Raw genomic sequence first — 16,679 nt, forward strand, 5'->3', positions numbered from 1 at the left:
CAGGACAGCCCACATTTGGTGGCCGAGCCAAAGGCATTTGATTTGTTCTATCACAAAGCCAGAAGCAGCTTTCTGGATTGTACAAGATCTCCCTCTGCAGCAGGAACAGGAGCCAGCACCAACCTGCAAACTAAGTGTGCAACACAACATAACCGCAAGCAAGTGTGCCAGGGGTTGTATCAGCTGGTTGTATCCCCAGAGATAAACTTCTTCCACCTCTCTTCTGCGGGGCAGGGATAATGTTTAGGAAGATGTTTGATGGACCACTGAAAAATGTATCACTGTGGTATTTCCCTGACAACTGAATTGAAAGACCATGAGGTAATTGCAGTGCTACCTGTTAAACACCTCAGGTCCAATCCTCACCTCCTGGCAGTCTAACAAATATCCCAGTCATACATTTTGGGGCTCAAGCCAAAAGTTGACAGGGGAACTAGCCTTGTCTTTCTCACACCTGGGGCAGGGGCAGCTGAAAATCTCTCACTCCACAGCAAAAGCAGGTCCAATTTCAGTTCCAAGGTCCTGCTCCTCCATTCATTACTCAGGAGACTTTGACAGAAACACTGGCATTGCACGCACACAAATCCACGTAGCCCTAGAAAATCACATTTATAACAAAACAGATCCAACTAGACTACTGTGATATTTACTGGGGTTGCATGAGAGGTTGTTTTAAGTCTCAACATTGCATGAAAAACCCATCATCCAACAAAAACTACAAATATTCTTCTAATGCTGGACTAAGGGCTTGTCCAGAACAAGGCAGGCAGTTTGCAGTTGTCCTGTGGCTCCTCCCTTCTGCACCTTCTCCTCAGGCTTAAAAATCCACTCTTGCCGACTCCCAGCTTTACATGTAAAAATTTATTTATACGCTCATATATGCATCTTTTTAGTCCCTCCTGATAGCCAGGTCTTGAAAACAGTTCAGCAATTCAGAATGCTGCCAAGCCAATACTGGCAGTCACTCAAATGAGTTTCCCCTCTCACAAGCACACCAGTTCCCCATGCCCAGTTGCAACATCACACAAATTTTTCCTGGTATGATTTTGGGAACTCAGGCTTGCCAAGCTAACTAACTTCGAACTGCCTCAGAGCAGCTGCAGAGGAACGCCTCTGCTAGCTAAGGTTCAGCCTCCTTTGGGAAGGAGATAGATACAGGGAGAAAGAGACTTGGTTTTGACCTAAAGCCAAAAAGCTCGATAGGTGGGAAACCACCCTAGGGCTGGAATTACTGCAGTCATTTACAATAGTGCTGGCACATGCTTAGGTGCCTTAAAAAGGAACTTTCCCCCAGTGCTGCCTTCCCCCTCAGGCAGCTTTGCCCTTCTTTGGTGTGGCAGCAGCCTCCAGCCTCCAGGAATGGTTTTCACAGTTAAAAGGAGAAGCCCAAACTTATTCCACAATAATTCATTTACTAACACACTGAAAGCCCCACGTGTGTGGATTGCTGTGAGCTGGACACACTTTCTCCACCAGCCACTAAAGCATTTCCCAATTTGCAGAGAGCATCAGCCTGTGCTGGACAAGCACAGCTGGCTGAGCAGCTCTCACACGGGCTCTCCAGCAAACCACTGCTCTTCCAGTTCCTGTCCAATTCCCAAACCCATCTTTTCCCTGTAAGGCCATCTTCACAAGCTATCCCAGTGGATTATATATCTGTTCCAAAACTTAAGTTATGTCCAGGAAAAATTAATGGGAAAAACCAACTTTTAGGTCAGCATGCGCAATAGCAAATGGAAACTGCAGTGTCTGAGCTGACAGCTCCCCGTGCCCTTAGGATAGCGATGCAATAGCCAGACTTCATTCTCTAAACAGACTGCAGCAAGCCAACCAGGACTCAAAGCAGCTGGTAAGCATGATTTTTTTTTTCCCCCTCCTTACTAAGTTCAGGAGTTTCTCTTCTTTTGGGCTGAATTGGACAGACTTTTCTGTTTGCAAGAATTTGTCTTTCTCAGAGTTATTCTTGTAATAGCCAGAGAGTATTTAAAACCAAGAATAGCTGATCTCCATTAGATTCATGCTCCCCTTTTTGGAAACACTATTTAGAGAGCAGAACTCCTAAATCAAAAAGCAGTCAGAAGCAACAGTGAGAAACTGCAGGGCTGTAACAGTAAATACTGCATTGGCACCTTTCGATTCACCTCTTTCCTCAAAGACTCCAGGGAAGATTGGGTTTGCCCAAATCTCCCTGAGTAGCATCAGTTCCTCACCAGAAACCTGCACCACCCACATTTAAGGTGTGAGCCCTCTGGAACATCAGCAAAAACTACACTATGAGAATTACAAAAAGAAAAACCTTTGACATAAGCCAAAGCCCTGGTTAATAACCTTTGAGGGAAATTCTCCAGTGGGAAAACAGATGGATTTTTCAGTCTGTTTTGCGCAGAAAGTTTTGGGGCTTAGAGTATATAGTTTTATATTCTGCAATCTGAAGTTTAAATTCTGAATCATTATGTAGCCCTTAGGAATGGCATTGTTCTCAGATGCTACCGTGGCTTCTGCTGATAAATGAATAAGCTTCATATAACGCATATGTGCTTTTAATACAGCAGCTGCCAAGGCAATCACTGAAAGCCACCAGCAGTACAGAGCTCTTCTATTTCTTGCTCATCTAGTTCTTGTCCAAAAGGTACAACTGACATTCAAATATAGCACATTATTTCATGTTAAACTGATGCTAAGCATCAGATGGAAAACCAAAAGGAAATGGGAAAGACCAAGTAAAGGGATGTCACTTCTAAACTAGAGTTTAAGCTCAGATCTGGTAGACACAGCTTAAAACTTCCCCTTTGTAAGACATGCCAGAGAACTGCTTGGCTTCTCAAGCACAGAAATCACCTGGGATTGAGTTAAACAGTGGGGATGGAAGATGTTCTTTCCTTGTGTATCACAGCACTTTTCTCCTGACAAAGGAGAGCACTGAGTGTGTGATGTGTGTGCACTGATGCTGGGGAGGGCATGGCTCTGAGCCCTCTGGAGCAAACTGGCCAGGCAGCCCCCAGAAAAGCTTCCCTGCAGCCCTGCTTTGGCTCCTCACACCTGCACTGCTTGTGACCTTACAGGAGGGGGTTATTTTGCACCAGTAGAAGACCTTGCTGTGGGGAACACCACTAAAATTGAGATGATATTTGAGTTCTAGGCAGGGCACCAGAAAGCAGAACTAACCCCAACAAAATCACCAAAACACAGCTCAAGAAACACAATTTTAAGCCAGATTTTTATGGATCACCACCATGTTTTGACACAGCACAGCCTGTGCTGGTTTTGGAAGGGTATGCATGTGCCTGAGCTGGAGGGGACCCAGGCAAGGGGGACAAGGGTCCCACTGGGGCATGACAAGGTGTGATCACTGTGCATACCTTGCTTAGCAAACCAAGCCACTTTCAGGATTTATAGACATCAGTTTCACTGCTCCACGCTGGCTCATGGACAATCACTACATCCCTTGCTGCAAAGGGATCTTTCGCTTCCCAAAGTGCAGGGACACAGGAACACTGCATAAGACTCACGCTGTGCCCACTGGACCTCACAGCACCCTCAGCCCCAAAACTGCCCCCAAGCCAAGGCACTGGCCCCATCTCAGAGTGCTGGGTGGCTGCTGGATTGCTGGAGCCTGGCTGGGTGGGCACAGATTTGGAAGTTTCCTGATTTTAGGTGTTAGCCACTGCCCACCAAAGCTATTAAAGAGAGCTTTTAATTTTTTTTTTTTCAAAGCCCCTTCAATATCCTCAATATTTTTTTTGCAGCAAAAACTGAAATCATGGCAACCTCTTTGTTACTATTGTGGTTTAACCCCAGCTTGCAACTGAGCCCCACAGAGCCGCTCGCTCACCCCTGCTACAGCAGAATGGGGGAGAGAGAATTGCACTGCTAAAAGTGAGAACACTCATGGATAGAGATAAGAACAACAACGTAATTGAAATAAAATAGTAATAATAACAATAAGAAATTGTAATGGAAAGGAAAATAACAAAGAGAGAAAGACAAGTGATGCAAATGAAGACAGTTGCTCAGCACCAACTGACCAATACCTGGCCAGCCTGGGGCCAGCCTTACCCCTGGTTTAGAGCTGAGCATGATGCCATGGTTTGGAATATCCCTCGGGTCAGCTGGGGTCAGTTGTCCTGGCTGTGTCCCCTCCTGGCTGTGTCCCCTCCCCTTGTGCACCCCCAGGCTCCTCACTGGTGGGGTGAAGAGCAGAAAAAGCCTGGACACTGTGCAAGCAGTGCTCAGCAATAACCAAAACACCCCTGTGTTATCAGCCCTGTGTTCAGCACAAATCCAAACCACAACATATGCCACCCACGACAGAGAAAACTCTGCCCTAGCTAAAACGAGCACATTTCTTTAGCTTCCTTTGAAGCAATTACACCAGAGCTAATAAGACATTATTTAAAATACGACATCGCCTAGGAAAATCTAGCCTGCAAAGAAATTGCTCCAAAATATTATTTTTCTTGAAAATTACAGAGCTAAAGGACTCTAATTGCCATGCTGTTGCTCACTTTTTATTGCTTATTATGCCACTTACAATGCTCCTAACAGGATACCTCTACTGTTCCAGAGTATAAACCCTGCCCAGGGAGCAGTATAACACAACAACAGTAATTTTAAAATATCTTGTGTTATAAAAACCTGACTCAAAGCCCACCAGGGGCTGGGAGCACAGAACAAAGCCAGGCTGACAGCAGGGTGTCACCACCAACCTGGTTTTGGGCAGCTGCACTAATTGCTCTGACCAGCAAAGCAGCCAGATTAAAGAGAAATGCAATCCTACAGTGCCTAAACACTGCACAATTTGTCTTCCCATAATCAAAAAACAATTCAGATGGAAGAAACTCCAGTATCATCATTTCATACTGTGGCTCAGGGAAGCTGGGAAGCCTGGCTGTGGTTTCTGTTCATGTTAGGTAGACCCAGGTGAGCAGGCTGTACGTGCAGTGAGAACCCACCTTGCCTGGCTTTAAGGCTGTAGAGGGTTTGAGACAACCTCTGCCAGACCCCTGCCTCCCATCGGCTGCTCACTCACCCAGGCAGGAGTCAGGGCTTTCTGTGGCTAATTGAGCAGAGCTTTGCAAGGAGATCAACCACAGATACCCTGGCATCACCATTGCCGGTCCTGAAACATCTGTGCCTGAGCACAGAGCCTGAGAGGGCTGGGGGAGTAGCTGGTGCTTGCTCCTCTCTGCTCTGGCCATGCCCCAGGGGTCCAGCTTGGCTCATGGAGCTCACACCAGTAGCACAAACTGCTTTCCTTCAGATGTGCAGACTCAGTTTTAGTCTTTTGTGCCTTATTTGGGGGATGGGGGGGAAGAGTGTTCACTTTTTTTTCTCTATTAACCTTTAAAGTTAACAAAGCAATTGTCCACATCAGGAACCAGCGATGAGGGGCCTGGCAGGGTTCCTACTGTGCTCGTTGCTGCTGCTGGCCCCCCACTCCGCAGGGGTGGCTGCCCAGGACACCCAGCCTGACCCCAAAATGCCATGTGCCAATTGGATGGGAGGAGCACCCGGCTACCCTGGCCACAATGGTGTCCCTGGCCGGGATGGGAAAGATGGAAGAGATGGACTCAAGGGAGATAAAGGAGACGAAGGTTGGTGAGGAGCAGGTGGTATGTCATTGCTCGAGGTTTCATGTCTGGTGGGTCCATGTCTGATCTTTATACAGTTGGTTTTTGATTGTCTCCTGGGGTGGAGATTCCAAAACCCAAGTCAAAGAGTTTGGTGCAGGGTTTTTTTTCCCCAGTTAATGATGTTTTTTTCTGACATGCTGCTCCCAGCAGCTCTGCACACAGCCAGAGTGGGGGTGAGCAGGGTTTCCACTCGCTGCCTCAGCCCCTGGGGACTCTTGAGGTCCCTGAGCCCTTCCTCGGCTCTGTGCTGCCGATCAGGGCTCACGCCACAGCCCCCTCTGCATTTCAGCAGCAGCTTCCAACACAGTGCAAGCAGAACTGCCAGACCCCACTCTGTCCTGCAGGTCCGGCAGGTCCCAAAGGTGAACCGGGCCCAGTAGGAAGCCGAGGCTTTCCCGGACCCCCCGGATCTCCTGGAAGTCCTGGAATCCCAGGGCAGAAGGGCAAAGATGCTTTTGTGCACCGCTCTGCCTTCAGCGTGGGGCTGACGGAGCGAAGCCCTGCCCCCAACGTCCCCATCCGCTTCAGCAAGATCTTCTACAATGAGCAGGGCCACTACGACCCCAGCACGGGCAAGTTCCTCTGCAACGTGCCCGGCACCTACTTCTTCGCCTACCACCTCACGGTCTACCTGTCGGATGTCAAGGTCAGCCTCTACAGGAAGGACAAGGCCGTGATCTTCACCTACGACCAGTTCCAGAACAACAACGTGGACCAAGCCAGCGGCTCTGTCCTGCTGCACCTCAGCTCCGGGGACGAGGTTTGGCTCCAGGTGTACGGGAACGGGGACAAAAATGGGGTCTATGCTGACAACCTCAACGATTCCACTTTCATGGGCTTCCTCCTGTACCCTGACCCAGATAACTACTAAAGTAGGGGGTGCTGCATGGGAAAGGAGGATGGCTCGGGTGGCTTCACCCTAGATGTGTCCTGGGGCACTGGCGCTATAGCTATTATGTATTTACCAGAAAATTGCCTTTTGCAAGGGCAACGACTGCCAAGGGGGTACTCTTTCTCCTGTGAAATCACTGAGATCATACCAGTACTTCCATGGAAACAAGAGTTCACTCCTACCTCTGCTCTTGCTTTCCTGTGGAAGCCTCAGCCCAAAGTCAAATACCACTCCTACCATGTCATGAAAAACTCTCAACATGGCTTAAACTTCCTTTAAATTTAAAAGTGAGAAGACAAAAATTGGTTGCATTTAAATATGACATTCTAAATTTCCCCTTTTTAGCCACCTAAATCCATCTAAACCAATTGTAGAAATTTTAGTCAGCATTTTAAAGTTTGAGTAGAAGAGGGAAAATACTACTCACAAAAGCAGAGTGCTCTTGTTTTCAGCTGGAACAGATGGCTCAATTTTATGTAACTCCCACTTATTAGGGCCTTTGACTTCCACTCCTGGTTTGTTGTCTCCCTTTTTTCAGCCCAGATCTTTGAATATATTCAGGTTATTAACATCCACTGATTTTAATCCTTTGATTTCCTTTTTATGTTTATCCCCTACTGTTATCTCTAATGCAGACAGCAGGCTAGTTTAGGGCAGGGATCTTCTGTTGTGATTTATCTGAGAAGCCTTGTGAGCACCGGTGAAGCCACACAACAAAAACCACTCACTGACTGTGTGGTTTCAGGGGTCCTGAGGTGACCACAAAGATCCTGTCCCATCTCCCCTCCAAACAGCTCCCAGGTGCAGCCAGAAGTTGAGATCTATCAGCTGTGTTTGTATTTTTCCAGACCCTAAGTGTGCCAGTAGCCATGGTTTGCCCACCAGGCAGAGCTTCAGGTGGTGCTGAAGCCTCCCATATGGAGTGGGCTCCTGGGATGAACACTCCCATCCCTGCCCCAGCTTTGGGCAAGGTTACCTGAATGCAGAAGAGTGTTAAGGCTGGAATTTGTGTTAATCCCATCAAACTGCTCTCCAAGGAGCTCACTTGACTTTTAGCTAAAAGAGGATTTGATGGTTTCTCAGATACTTTCAAAGAAGACTCCTGCTACTAAGCTTCAGAGCAAGCTAACACAGATCAGAGCTAATGCAGTATTACAAGCACAAAACAGCATTAAGAGCTTCAACTGAAATTACTTGCAACATCATTTTCCACACTCCAGTGAATTACCACACTGCAAATAAAAAAAAAAAAAAAAAAAAAAATAAAAAGCTCTCTCTATGAGAATGTTTCCACATTTTTTTTGTGTGTATTGTTGGGAAGGACTTGAAGAAAGTCCTAGCCTCACCAGGCATCCCAGGATTTTTTTTTTTTTTTTTGTCCCAGCAAGGTGGAGGCACCATAGGCTGGCAAACACAGGAATATCCCCATTTTGCTTTCTCAAGAAACACTCCACACTCTACAATTTATCAAGGCTTCAGCATCTCACCACCTTACACTGTATTGCATCCTTTTTGGGTAAGGTGAGCTCTGTTTTTACACTATTTCCCCAACCAAATACCCTGAATCCAGCAGAGGCCATCCAGAGCGAGGGCCTCTGCTGGCCCTGAAGGCTTCAAGCACACTGGATTTAGCAAGGGTGAAACTGATGCTCAATCTGGCCATGCTAAATTCAGTGAGCTGGGAAAAGCCCTGCTCTTATCATGGGAATTAATGGGAAGGGAACAGGGCAAAGGTAAAAAAAACCCAGACATCCATAAAAAAAGGAGATTTAAAAATGCAGCATTTGCTGGATCAAATGGCATAAGAGGCTTAAATTGAAAGGAGCAAGTCAGAGCTTTTGCACTGTTTTTCTCAAATGTTTTCAGATGGATCTTCAGAAGGCAGGGAAAATTGAAACAGCCAGAGTACTAAGAGGCATTTGGGGTAAACATTAGGAGGCTATACAAGTTTAAAGACCAGTTCCCAAGAGGGAGCCAAAACAAACGATTGCTTTCATTGCTGCCATGCAGCGGGAGCAAACATACTAACAGCTTTATCCAGTACACCAACAATCAGGCTCAGACCTTGGGAAAAATGTTAAAGAAAGTCATTAAGGCACTGCTGTTCCATGTACTGACTCTTCCCCCTTCTCACAGACACAAATACTGAACTGCAGCTTCACCACGACACTCCAGGAGAGTGCCTGTATTGCCCATGCACGTCCCAGCCAGGCACCTCAAATCCCAGCAAAGAGCAGCCCAAGGCAAACACCCACCATGGAAACTGGGGCCAAAACCCTCCCTGTAGGGATTGGGACTGTTTTAAGAAGCCTTTCACCTCAAATCTCTGTAAGATTTTTGCTCAGCTCAGACTTTCCCAGCAGGCACCAGATTCCAGTTTAAGCCACCTCCCGTCTCTCTTAGAAGGCAACTGCTCCCAACAGAGTCTCAGTCCATCAAGGAAGCAAGCACAGACACAGGGCAGGCAGCGAAGCACCCCCACCTCTGCCCCACTGCAGCCCCACAGCTGCCCTTTCCCCTCTGTTCCTGCCTCCTGAAGCTGCCCAGCCCTTGCAGGGGGTCTGCATGGGGGTCTCAGCCAGCCAAAATGTGCTGACAAGCTTTGGGAGCAGCAGCTGAGCATGGCCACCAATCACCCTGGGGAGTCCTTATGGCCCAGCACCTCCAAATTCCTGCATGTAGGATGGATATTAGACCTCCACCTCACCAGCTCTGCCACATCAGGGGCACATGGCCAGGCTGACCATGCACAGGGAACTGCAGGGCACCATGCTGGCCTTGGGCTGCTTTCAAGGAAGAACTGCAAACAGGGCTTGGGGGAGATAATGAGGTCCTGGGGGATGAGCTCAGGGGAGTTCCTAAGGAATCCAGCCTTTTTCCATGATGGAGTTGTGGTTTTACTATCCCTCCATGCTTCATAAACCCATGGGAGGGGACAACCTGGCCAACACAGGCACATCTCCAAGGCCTGGACTGCTCCTGAGGATCACACTGCATCGGACACACAATTATCTGGTAAGAAAAAAGCAAGAACAACACTGGCATACTGAGAGGGCACAGAATCACCTGCTCTCCAACAAATTTAAGTGTTTTAGTTTGTGGTTTTTATTCAATCCTGACAGCAGATGCCTTGTACAAAGTTACATCTCACTATTTACTGCCTCTCTGGCAGGTTTAAATGGATGCTTTTCCATTTAGAAGCTAATGTACTCTAAGAGGCAGAAAGCAAGAACACTCCCCAATGAAAGACTGAAGTCAGTGCACTAACAATTGGGGAGAAGTAACATGAAAAGCTGAAGACAGCTGGAGACAGCTGGAGAGACTGACCAGTCTCATCCAGCAGGGAAACCATCTGTAAAAGCATCCATAGCCCTTTCAAACACAATTATAGGCTGGTCCTAATTGTACTTCAACCCTGTGTAATCACTTGTGCCAGTAATTAATTGGAATACAAATAGCAGCTGCACTAAACCATGAAGAGCTACAAGAAAAAGATAAATTGCTTGCAAGACCTGCATTCCTGAAGTAAAAACTCACTAGAGGGTTTTCATCATGGAAGCAGGCAGACAGATTAGGATCAAGTCTGACATTTGGCTAATCAGCCACTCTTCTTCCATACCAGAAATGCCATCAGATTTAAAATCTCTGAAATACTGTGCAGGAAACCAGAGCATGCCCAGGCTGCCACATGTTTCTCTGACTGTATTTGTGCTGGGTGTAGGTTACCTGATGAAAAGACTCAGTCTCCATGGGACTGTAAAACAAGAAACCCACCCTTAGCTCATCCTGGGATGATCAGCCCAGCCCACTGCTCTTTGAGAACACCGGGAAACTTCCTTACATGGATAAGAGTTCATTACCCTCCAGCCAATCCAGGTGAAAGGTTTTCTTCCAATGAAATGGAAGCATTAAATGTCAATATCTATTTCTTCCTGTAGAGATTCCCACCCTCAAGGCAATCTGTAGAATCCCTCTCATCAAAGCAGGTCAGATTTATGGAGAGACATCAGGGATGGAGGCAGAGAGATCACACTTGAAGATAATCTCTTCTGGAGACAATCACACTTGAAGACAATCCCTTCTGGAGTCAGGCAGGGAAGGACAGCGGGTATGAACCAACACACCCAGCTCCCTCAGAAAACCTGGGCGTCTGTGAAAGTGGAGCTCTGCGTAAAGAGTCAGGACAGCACAGCTTCTCTGCTCCTTGACAGGGATTTCCAGAGAAGCCATTCTAGTTCTGTTCCATGTTTTGGCAAGTGTTGTAAGGCCAAGGTGGATCTGCCATCCCGCAAGAGCACAGCACAGGGAAGGTGATTCTCACACCACAGCACCTGTACCCCAGCCCTGCAGAGGCAGCTCCAGAGCAGCAGGAGACCAGAAGGTCACAGCAGGACACTGCTCAGCGAGCTGCACTGGGAGCTGAGCACGCCCTGAGCAGGAAGCTCTGACAGGACAGAGCCACTGTCCCATGGCAGGAGTCCCCTCTGAAGTGCCCTCGCCAAAGCATCCCCAGCTGGGGGGAGCAGCTCCTGTCAGCAGCAGGGATACTTTGCCACATTCCCTTGGCAATCCATATCCCCTTGCCCCGTCACCCACCTCATATACAACATCCTCAGCTGTGCATCTGTTTATTCACAATATTCCAAATAGAGTGCTTTTTTTCCAGGAGGCTTTAAGTTTAAATGAGTTCGTACAAGATTACCTAAAACTTGTTTTCGTAAACAAACAAGCAGCATTCACAAAATAGTTGTATTTGTGAATTTTAAAAGACACTTTAAAAGACACTGCTCCTGTCTCCCTCTGCTCTGAACTCCTTATAGAAGCTTGAATAAAAGTTTTGTAACATGGGTCACGATTCTTACCCTGCTGCTTGTCAAAGGCCAACTGGAACAAATATAAAAGGCAAACTCAAAAAATAAACTTGAAAGCAAAAACATAGAAGCAAATCTTCATGCTCAAAGCCACCCCTGGTGCCGAGGACTGACTTGCATTGTGCTTTTCCAAATATCCCTGATGTGACACTGGCATTCCAGCCCCATCACCAACAGGGACTCACAGGGAACAGGGAAGCACTGTCATCTGCCCAGCATGTTCTCATGTGCTCAACAAATGCACATTGAGAGTAGGAAGATGCCTGCCAGCTTCTCAACACCCCAGGGAAGCAGGAAGAAGTCCATTTATTCATCTAAATGAATTCCTTCTTTATCAAGAAAAGTACCTTCCACTTCAATTACTGAAATAAAATATTAAAAGGAAAACTTTTAATTCCCTGGAAGTTTACTCAGCAAAAAGCCACCAAGGAAATCCAGTATTGCCACACTAGGTCTGAGCTTGCCTGTTCCTGCTCATAGGAAGAGCAGTGGAACCTGGATACTGGATAACCAACTCAGAAGCAGCACTGCAGAAATATTATGCACAGATGACAGCCAGCTTCCCTTCAGCATGGCAACTTTCTCTCCCTCACAATGAGGAGATTCTTTTCAGCTCAAAACAGATTGCCCATTTATATTTCCAGAGAATGCACTAGGACAGTTTGCAGTTCCCTGCAAACAGAGCTGAGGCCTGTTGAGAGTATGAAGGGAAGAGGCTGATATTTAAGTGTTTGGAAGGAATTGCTTTTCATCTGTGCTGCACCACTGGCTACACCCTTCTAAGGCATTTCAGCACTTAGGACCTCATCCTGCCAAGTCTCAGCTTTCTGGATTGCCAGCTGTCTCACTGCAATCACTGGGACAATTCACAAAACTATTCAGACTAGAGCCTTTACTTGCATGTTGAATCACTCAGCAGTACCCAACAACTTATAAACAAATACACATCAGTACAAATATGTGCATATTGCTGTTCAAACAGCCTTGTGCCCTAAGAAACACTTCTTATGAGAGGTGTCAATCTCCACAAAAGGGACAGGAATCAAAACTCAAGAAATGAATTGGCCAAGGCAGTCAAATGCTGTTTACACCAATTTTTATTACAGATTTTGACATTTTGTGATTATTGCTTGACAAAAGGCTGATTGCCCCCAGACTAATTGGACCAAATGGGACAAATGGGAACACAGAAGCAATGTGAAGCTGAAGGGCATTTTGTTCTTCATCTACCACTGTTCCAGCAGGGATCCAAACAAACCACAGCTCCTGATGGAAGTTTAACACACTGACAGTCCTCCTTGGAGAGACGATGTCATGCACACCCATTCTCACTGTGCAGGAGGGAAATTCGCACTGCAGACAGCTCCAAGATGCATGTTTGGTAATATCCCAACTCTCTTCATTTCATCCCAGCCCAGGAGACCCACACAGGTATCAGACTGAAGGACTGGGAATACCCAAGAACCCCCAGTACTCCCAGTAGCTACAGCCAGAGAAGCATTACCTGCACACCCAGGCAGTTCGTGAGATTCCAGAGTTTTCCACAGCTTAAGGACTTTGATTAACTCAAACGCTTTTATTTAAACACTGCACAGATGAAGTTCCCTCCCCAGAGACACACATACACCCCCCCAGGTGCCAGCAGTACTACTGATGCTGCTTTTCTACGTGAACCCTGAGTTTCTGGAAATCTTCACAAAAAGGTGTTAGCTCTACCTACCTTGAGTGGGTAGTTACATCCTACCAGGATGAAAACTGCTGGACCCAGGAGCATCATCTGCCCTCTACCCAGTTCCACAGAGAATTCCATGCTTTGGTCAGGTGAGATGTTACACAACCAGAACCACTCACCAATAGCACTTTCAAACCAATGTTCACTGAGGTTTCCATACTGAAGAGCACCTGTTCAGGGTGGGTTTCTGTCGCAGAATATACTGCTGCTACTGTGATCAAACTTAAAGCTCAAGTTCCTTACAACTTAAGGAAGCAAATGAAAAACAAAGAAGCATCTACAAAACACTGACAAGGATGTATTCCAAAACCAATCATATTGAGGAATCAGCAAAAGTAGATAAAAGAGCAGAGGAGGAGAATTGCTTCTTGAGTTTTATTTCATCTTTTGCACCTACCCAAAATGGTGCCTCTATTTCCTGGCAGCAACTCATTTCTCAAAACATAGTTTGGAGAAAGCACAGCACCAAGGCCTGAGTCAGTCCCAGCCCATTTGCCACCACTCAAATTGTTTTACCTTGGTCTCATTGAGGAAAACTGGAAAGCCCAGGCTCTCAGCAGAACAAGCACTAAAAAGGAAAGGCCACTGCCTGAGCAAGGCTGTTCCTCCAGGGACACAGCACAATGTCAGGCACCAAGCAGAGAACATGTCAGAGTGGTGATTTACAGCACACTGCACGATGAAACACAGGCTCTTCAGAAATCCACAGCAGCACGATCAAAAGCCACCTAAATCCTCCTGGGTTTGTTGTGCTTACATTTTTAAACTCACTGGTTGGAAGAGTTACTCTAAGATTTAAGATTTCCTTTTTTCAAGGCAAACTAAAGAAATAAAAATGTGACAGAGGTATGAAAGTGTTTCACTGCAGGTAAAATTTAAGTAGTGTGAAGTGTTTAAAGAAAGATCAGTCACAGTATTTATTCTGTGATCAATTTATAGAATACAGATTGCATTTGAGATTGGACAGGATTACACTCTGATTCTAAAAAAAATATACTAAAAACTCACCTGTTCCTTTCAATCTGAGATTCAGTTTGGTCACTGAAGGGTAAGAATGAAACATTTATATGTTCTGAAAAGCTTATGTCAAAATCTGAACTAGTATTTCAACAGCCTGGTTCATATACACTGTACCTCTAAGGACCAGTAAATGCATTAGCTTCTGCAGGAAAAGAAAATAATTTTAGGTCTCTTCTTCTACCAAGTGCAATTTCAAGAATGTAATTATATTTTTAAATCCAAGCATTCCCCTAATCTAGGGTCAGAACATTGCTTTGCTTAGCATATCAAGGTGAAGTTACTTTTTGTTTCTGTGTTCCTTAAATTAAAAGTGAAGTGCTGATGGTAGTCCTCTGTCTTGAAACAAAAGACAATCCACACTCTTCTCAGTGTGACCAACAGGTGAGTTGGATTATTCAGAACAAGCAACCATCTGATCCCGAAACAATCCTTTACTGTGGGATGACCAAACTTTTCTGGGCAGCACGTGCCCTACTGCATATCTTTTATGGAATATCCAAAAGCAACAGTGAATTATTTAATACCAAAATAATCACTCTAAGGAAGCTGAGAAGACAGCAATTTCTACTTTTACAAGCCAGAGAGATGACTGTTTCTTCAGTATTTTATTCAACAAGCACATCAGCAAATGAAAATTCCAGGAAAATCTACACACAGCTTCCTAGAAATAACAGTGCATGCTTCACTCCTTAGTTACCTTTAACCATCTGGTTTTCATATTCCCCAAGCAGCTTATCCAGGCTTTCTTCCCCCCTCTGTGATTTCCCCATTTTGATTAATTTAATAAATAATGGACTGCACAGGCGATCCTGGAGAAAAATCCACATCTCAGCTCTGCTGCACAACTAAGTTCACTGGATGTCATCGTCATCAAAGAGATCTTCAAAATCTAGTCAGGAAAACAAGACAAAAATCAACCTCAGGAGTTGCAGTGTTACAAATGCACATGCAAGTACAGTATTTGTTCCTTGGATTAAGGACAGAAATAAAGAATGACTTCTCTGAATGAATTCAGAGAGTCAGAGTTACTGCACACCATCAGTTATTAGAAATGTAGCATCAGGGTGATGAATTTGCAGATTAACAAATTGGGATTTGTGTTAAATACCTCTTCCCCCAAACCATCTAATTGTTTTAAAGGTGTCAATAACATTTGTCTCAGAACACATCTCCCAGTAGTGAAATGGTTCCAGTCACATTTGGAATTACTCCTAACTACTCAGCCTTGCATCTTCTTTGTATACTGAACATTAACTATTCACCTAACTGAACACAGTGTTTATTCTTATAGAAGGCAATTTACAAGAACCTACAATGAACTGAGAATGAATCCTCATTTAGAAGAGCCCTGAACTACCAATGGAACACAATGCCACAGAGTGATGATAGAAATAGATGGAAATAGTTACTCCTGAATATGCTGGCTCCAACAGGGTGTCCCCACAACTGCTGAGAGCAGAACTGCCTTTCTCTCCTGTGTTCCATGTCTTGAGCAAAATGAGAAATATACTTTATTGTGGAATTAACACCAGTTTGTGATATTAACACTGCCTCTGCAAGATTTAATAACATATAAAACTCACTGTTGCAATGTCTAAATGCATTTCCTCAGAAGCATAAAGACCCCTTTAGCAACCAAGTGCAGCACAGTGTTGTATATTCTATCCCTACGTGGCCTGCTACGTAGCTCCTCTCTCTCAAAGCAGCTGTAAATACTTACATATAGGCTGAGAGAATTGGCATTGTTCAGCGTGGAAAAGAGAAGCTTCAGGGTGGCCTAACTGCAGCCTTTCAGTACCTGAGGGAGCCTACGAGAAAGACTGAGAGACTATTTACAAGGGCCTGGAGTGGCAGCACAAGGGGCAATGACTTCAAACTCACAGGATGTAGGTTCAGGGATTTGAAAAAAATTCTTCCCTGAGAAGGGTGCTGAGGCACTGGAACAGAATGTCCAGAGAAGCTAACATTTTTACATGTATTTGCACTGTTTAACATAAGCTATCTGTTATGGGAACGGACCAAGGTATTTTCCCTTGCAGCGATTAACATGCTAAAACTCCGGGGAGAGGAAAACCCCGCGTTTCACCGCTCGCACCTGCATCACCGCTCCCCAGAGATGTGGTTAGCGACAAGGTTAGCGACCACCAGGCACCTAAGCCACGAGAGAGAAGCCAGGCGAGGCTTGTTGAGACACCCTCGGGAGCACGGCGGTCCTTACCGTTGAAAAAGTCGGCGTGCACCGCTTTCTCGTTGGCGGCCAGATCCATCAGCAGCCCCGTGCTTCCCCCTGCCTGCGAAAGCAGCCGCTGAGCGCCTCCGCACCGCGGCGCCGCAGCCGCGGCACCGGAGCACCCGCCTCACCTCATCCAGGTCCACGTAAGGGCCGGCACCCTCAGGGAACATCTCGTCCACCGCCGGCTTCATGGCGGCCCCTCCGCGCCGTCACTTCCGCCGCCGCGGCAGAGCCGTGCCCAATGGCCGCCCCCGAGAGGGGCCGCGCCGTCGCCATGGCGACCAGCAATGGAGGCCGC

At 46.3% G+C, this 16,679-nt stretch overlaps 2 protein-coding genes across 2 annotated transcripts; one reads left to right on the forward strand and one right to left on the reverse strand.

Moving 5' to 3' along the window:
• The first annotated feature begins 1,545 nt into the window (after nucleotides 1-1,545).
• Nucleotides 1,546-7,788, forward strand: ADIPOQ (adiponectin, C1Q and collagen domain containing). Its single transcript, XM_053986220.1, is given in 4 exon segments — nucleotides 1,546-1,773; nucleotides 1,776-1,849; nucleotides 5,375-5,594; nucleotides 5,978-7,788. Coding segments are annotated over 4 exon segments (861 nt in total). The 5' UTR covers nucleotides 1,546-1,733; the 3' UTR covers nucleotides 6,505-7,788.
• A 6,946-nt stretch (nucleotides 7,789-14,734) lies between these two features.
• Nucleotides 14,735-16,657, reverse strand: COPS9 (COP9 signalosome subunit 9). The gene is made up of 3 exons (XM_053986766.1): nucleotides 16,510-16,657; nucleotides 16,367-16,439; nucleotides 14,735-15,037 (listed from the first exon to the last, which is right to left on the reverse strand). Exons 1-3 carry the CDS (start codon nucleotides 16,570-16,572, stop codon nucleotides 15,000-15,002), a joined length of 174 nt encoding a protein of 57 aa, XP_053842741.1. The 5' UTR covers nucleotides 16,573-16,657; the 3' UTR covers nucleotides 14,735-14,999.
• Between the last annotated feature and the right edge of the window lie 22 nt (nucleotides 16,658-16,679).

The sequence above is a fragment of the Vidua macroura genome, chromosome 10 (assembly GCF_024509145.1).
Source record: "Vidua macroura isolate BioBank_ID:100142 chromosome 10, ASM2450914v1, whole genome shotgun sequence".
Lineage (NCBI taxonomy): Eukaryota > Metazoa > Chordata > Aves > Passeriformes > Viduidae > Vidua > Vidua macroura.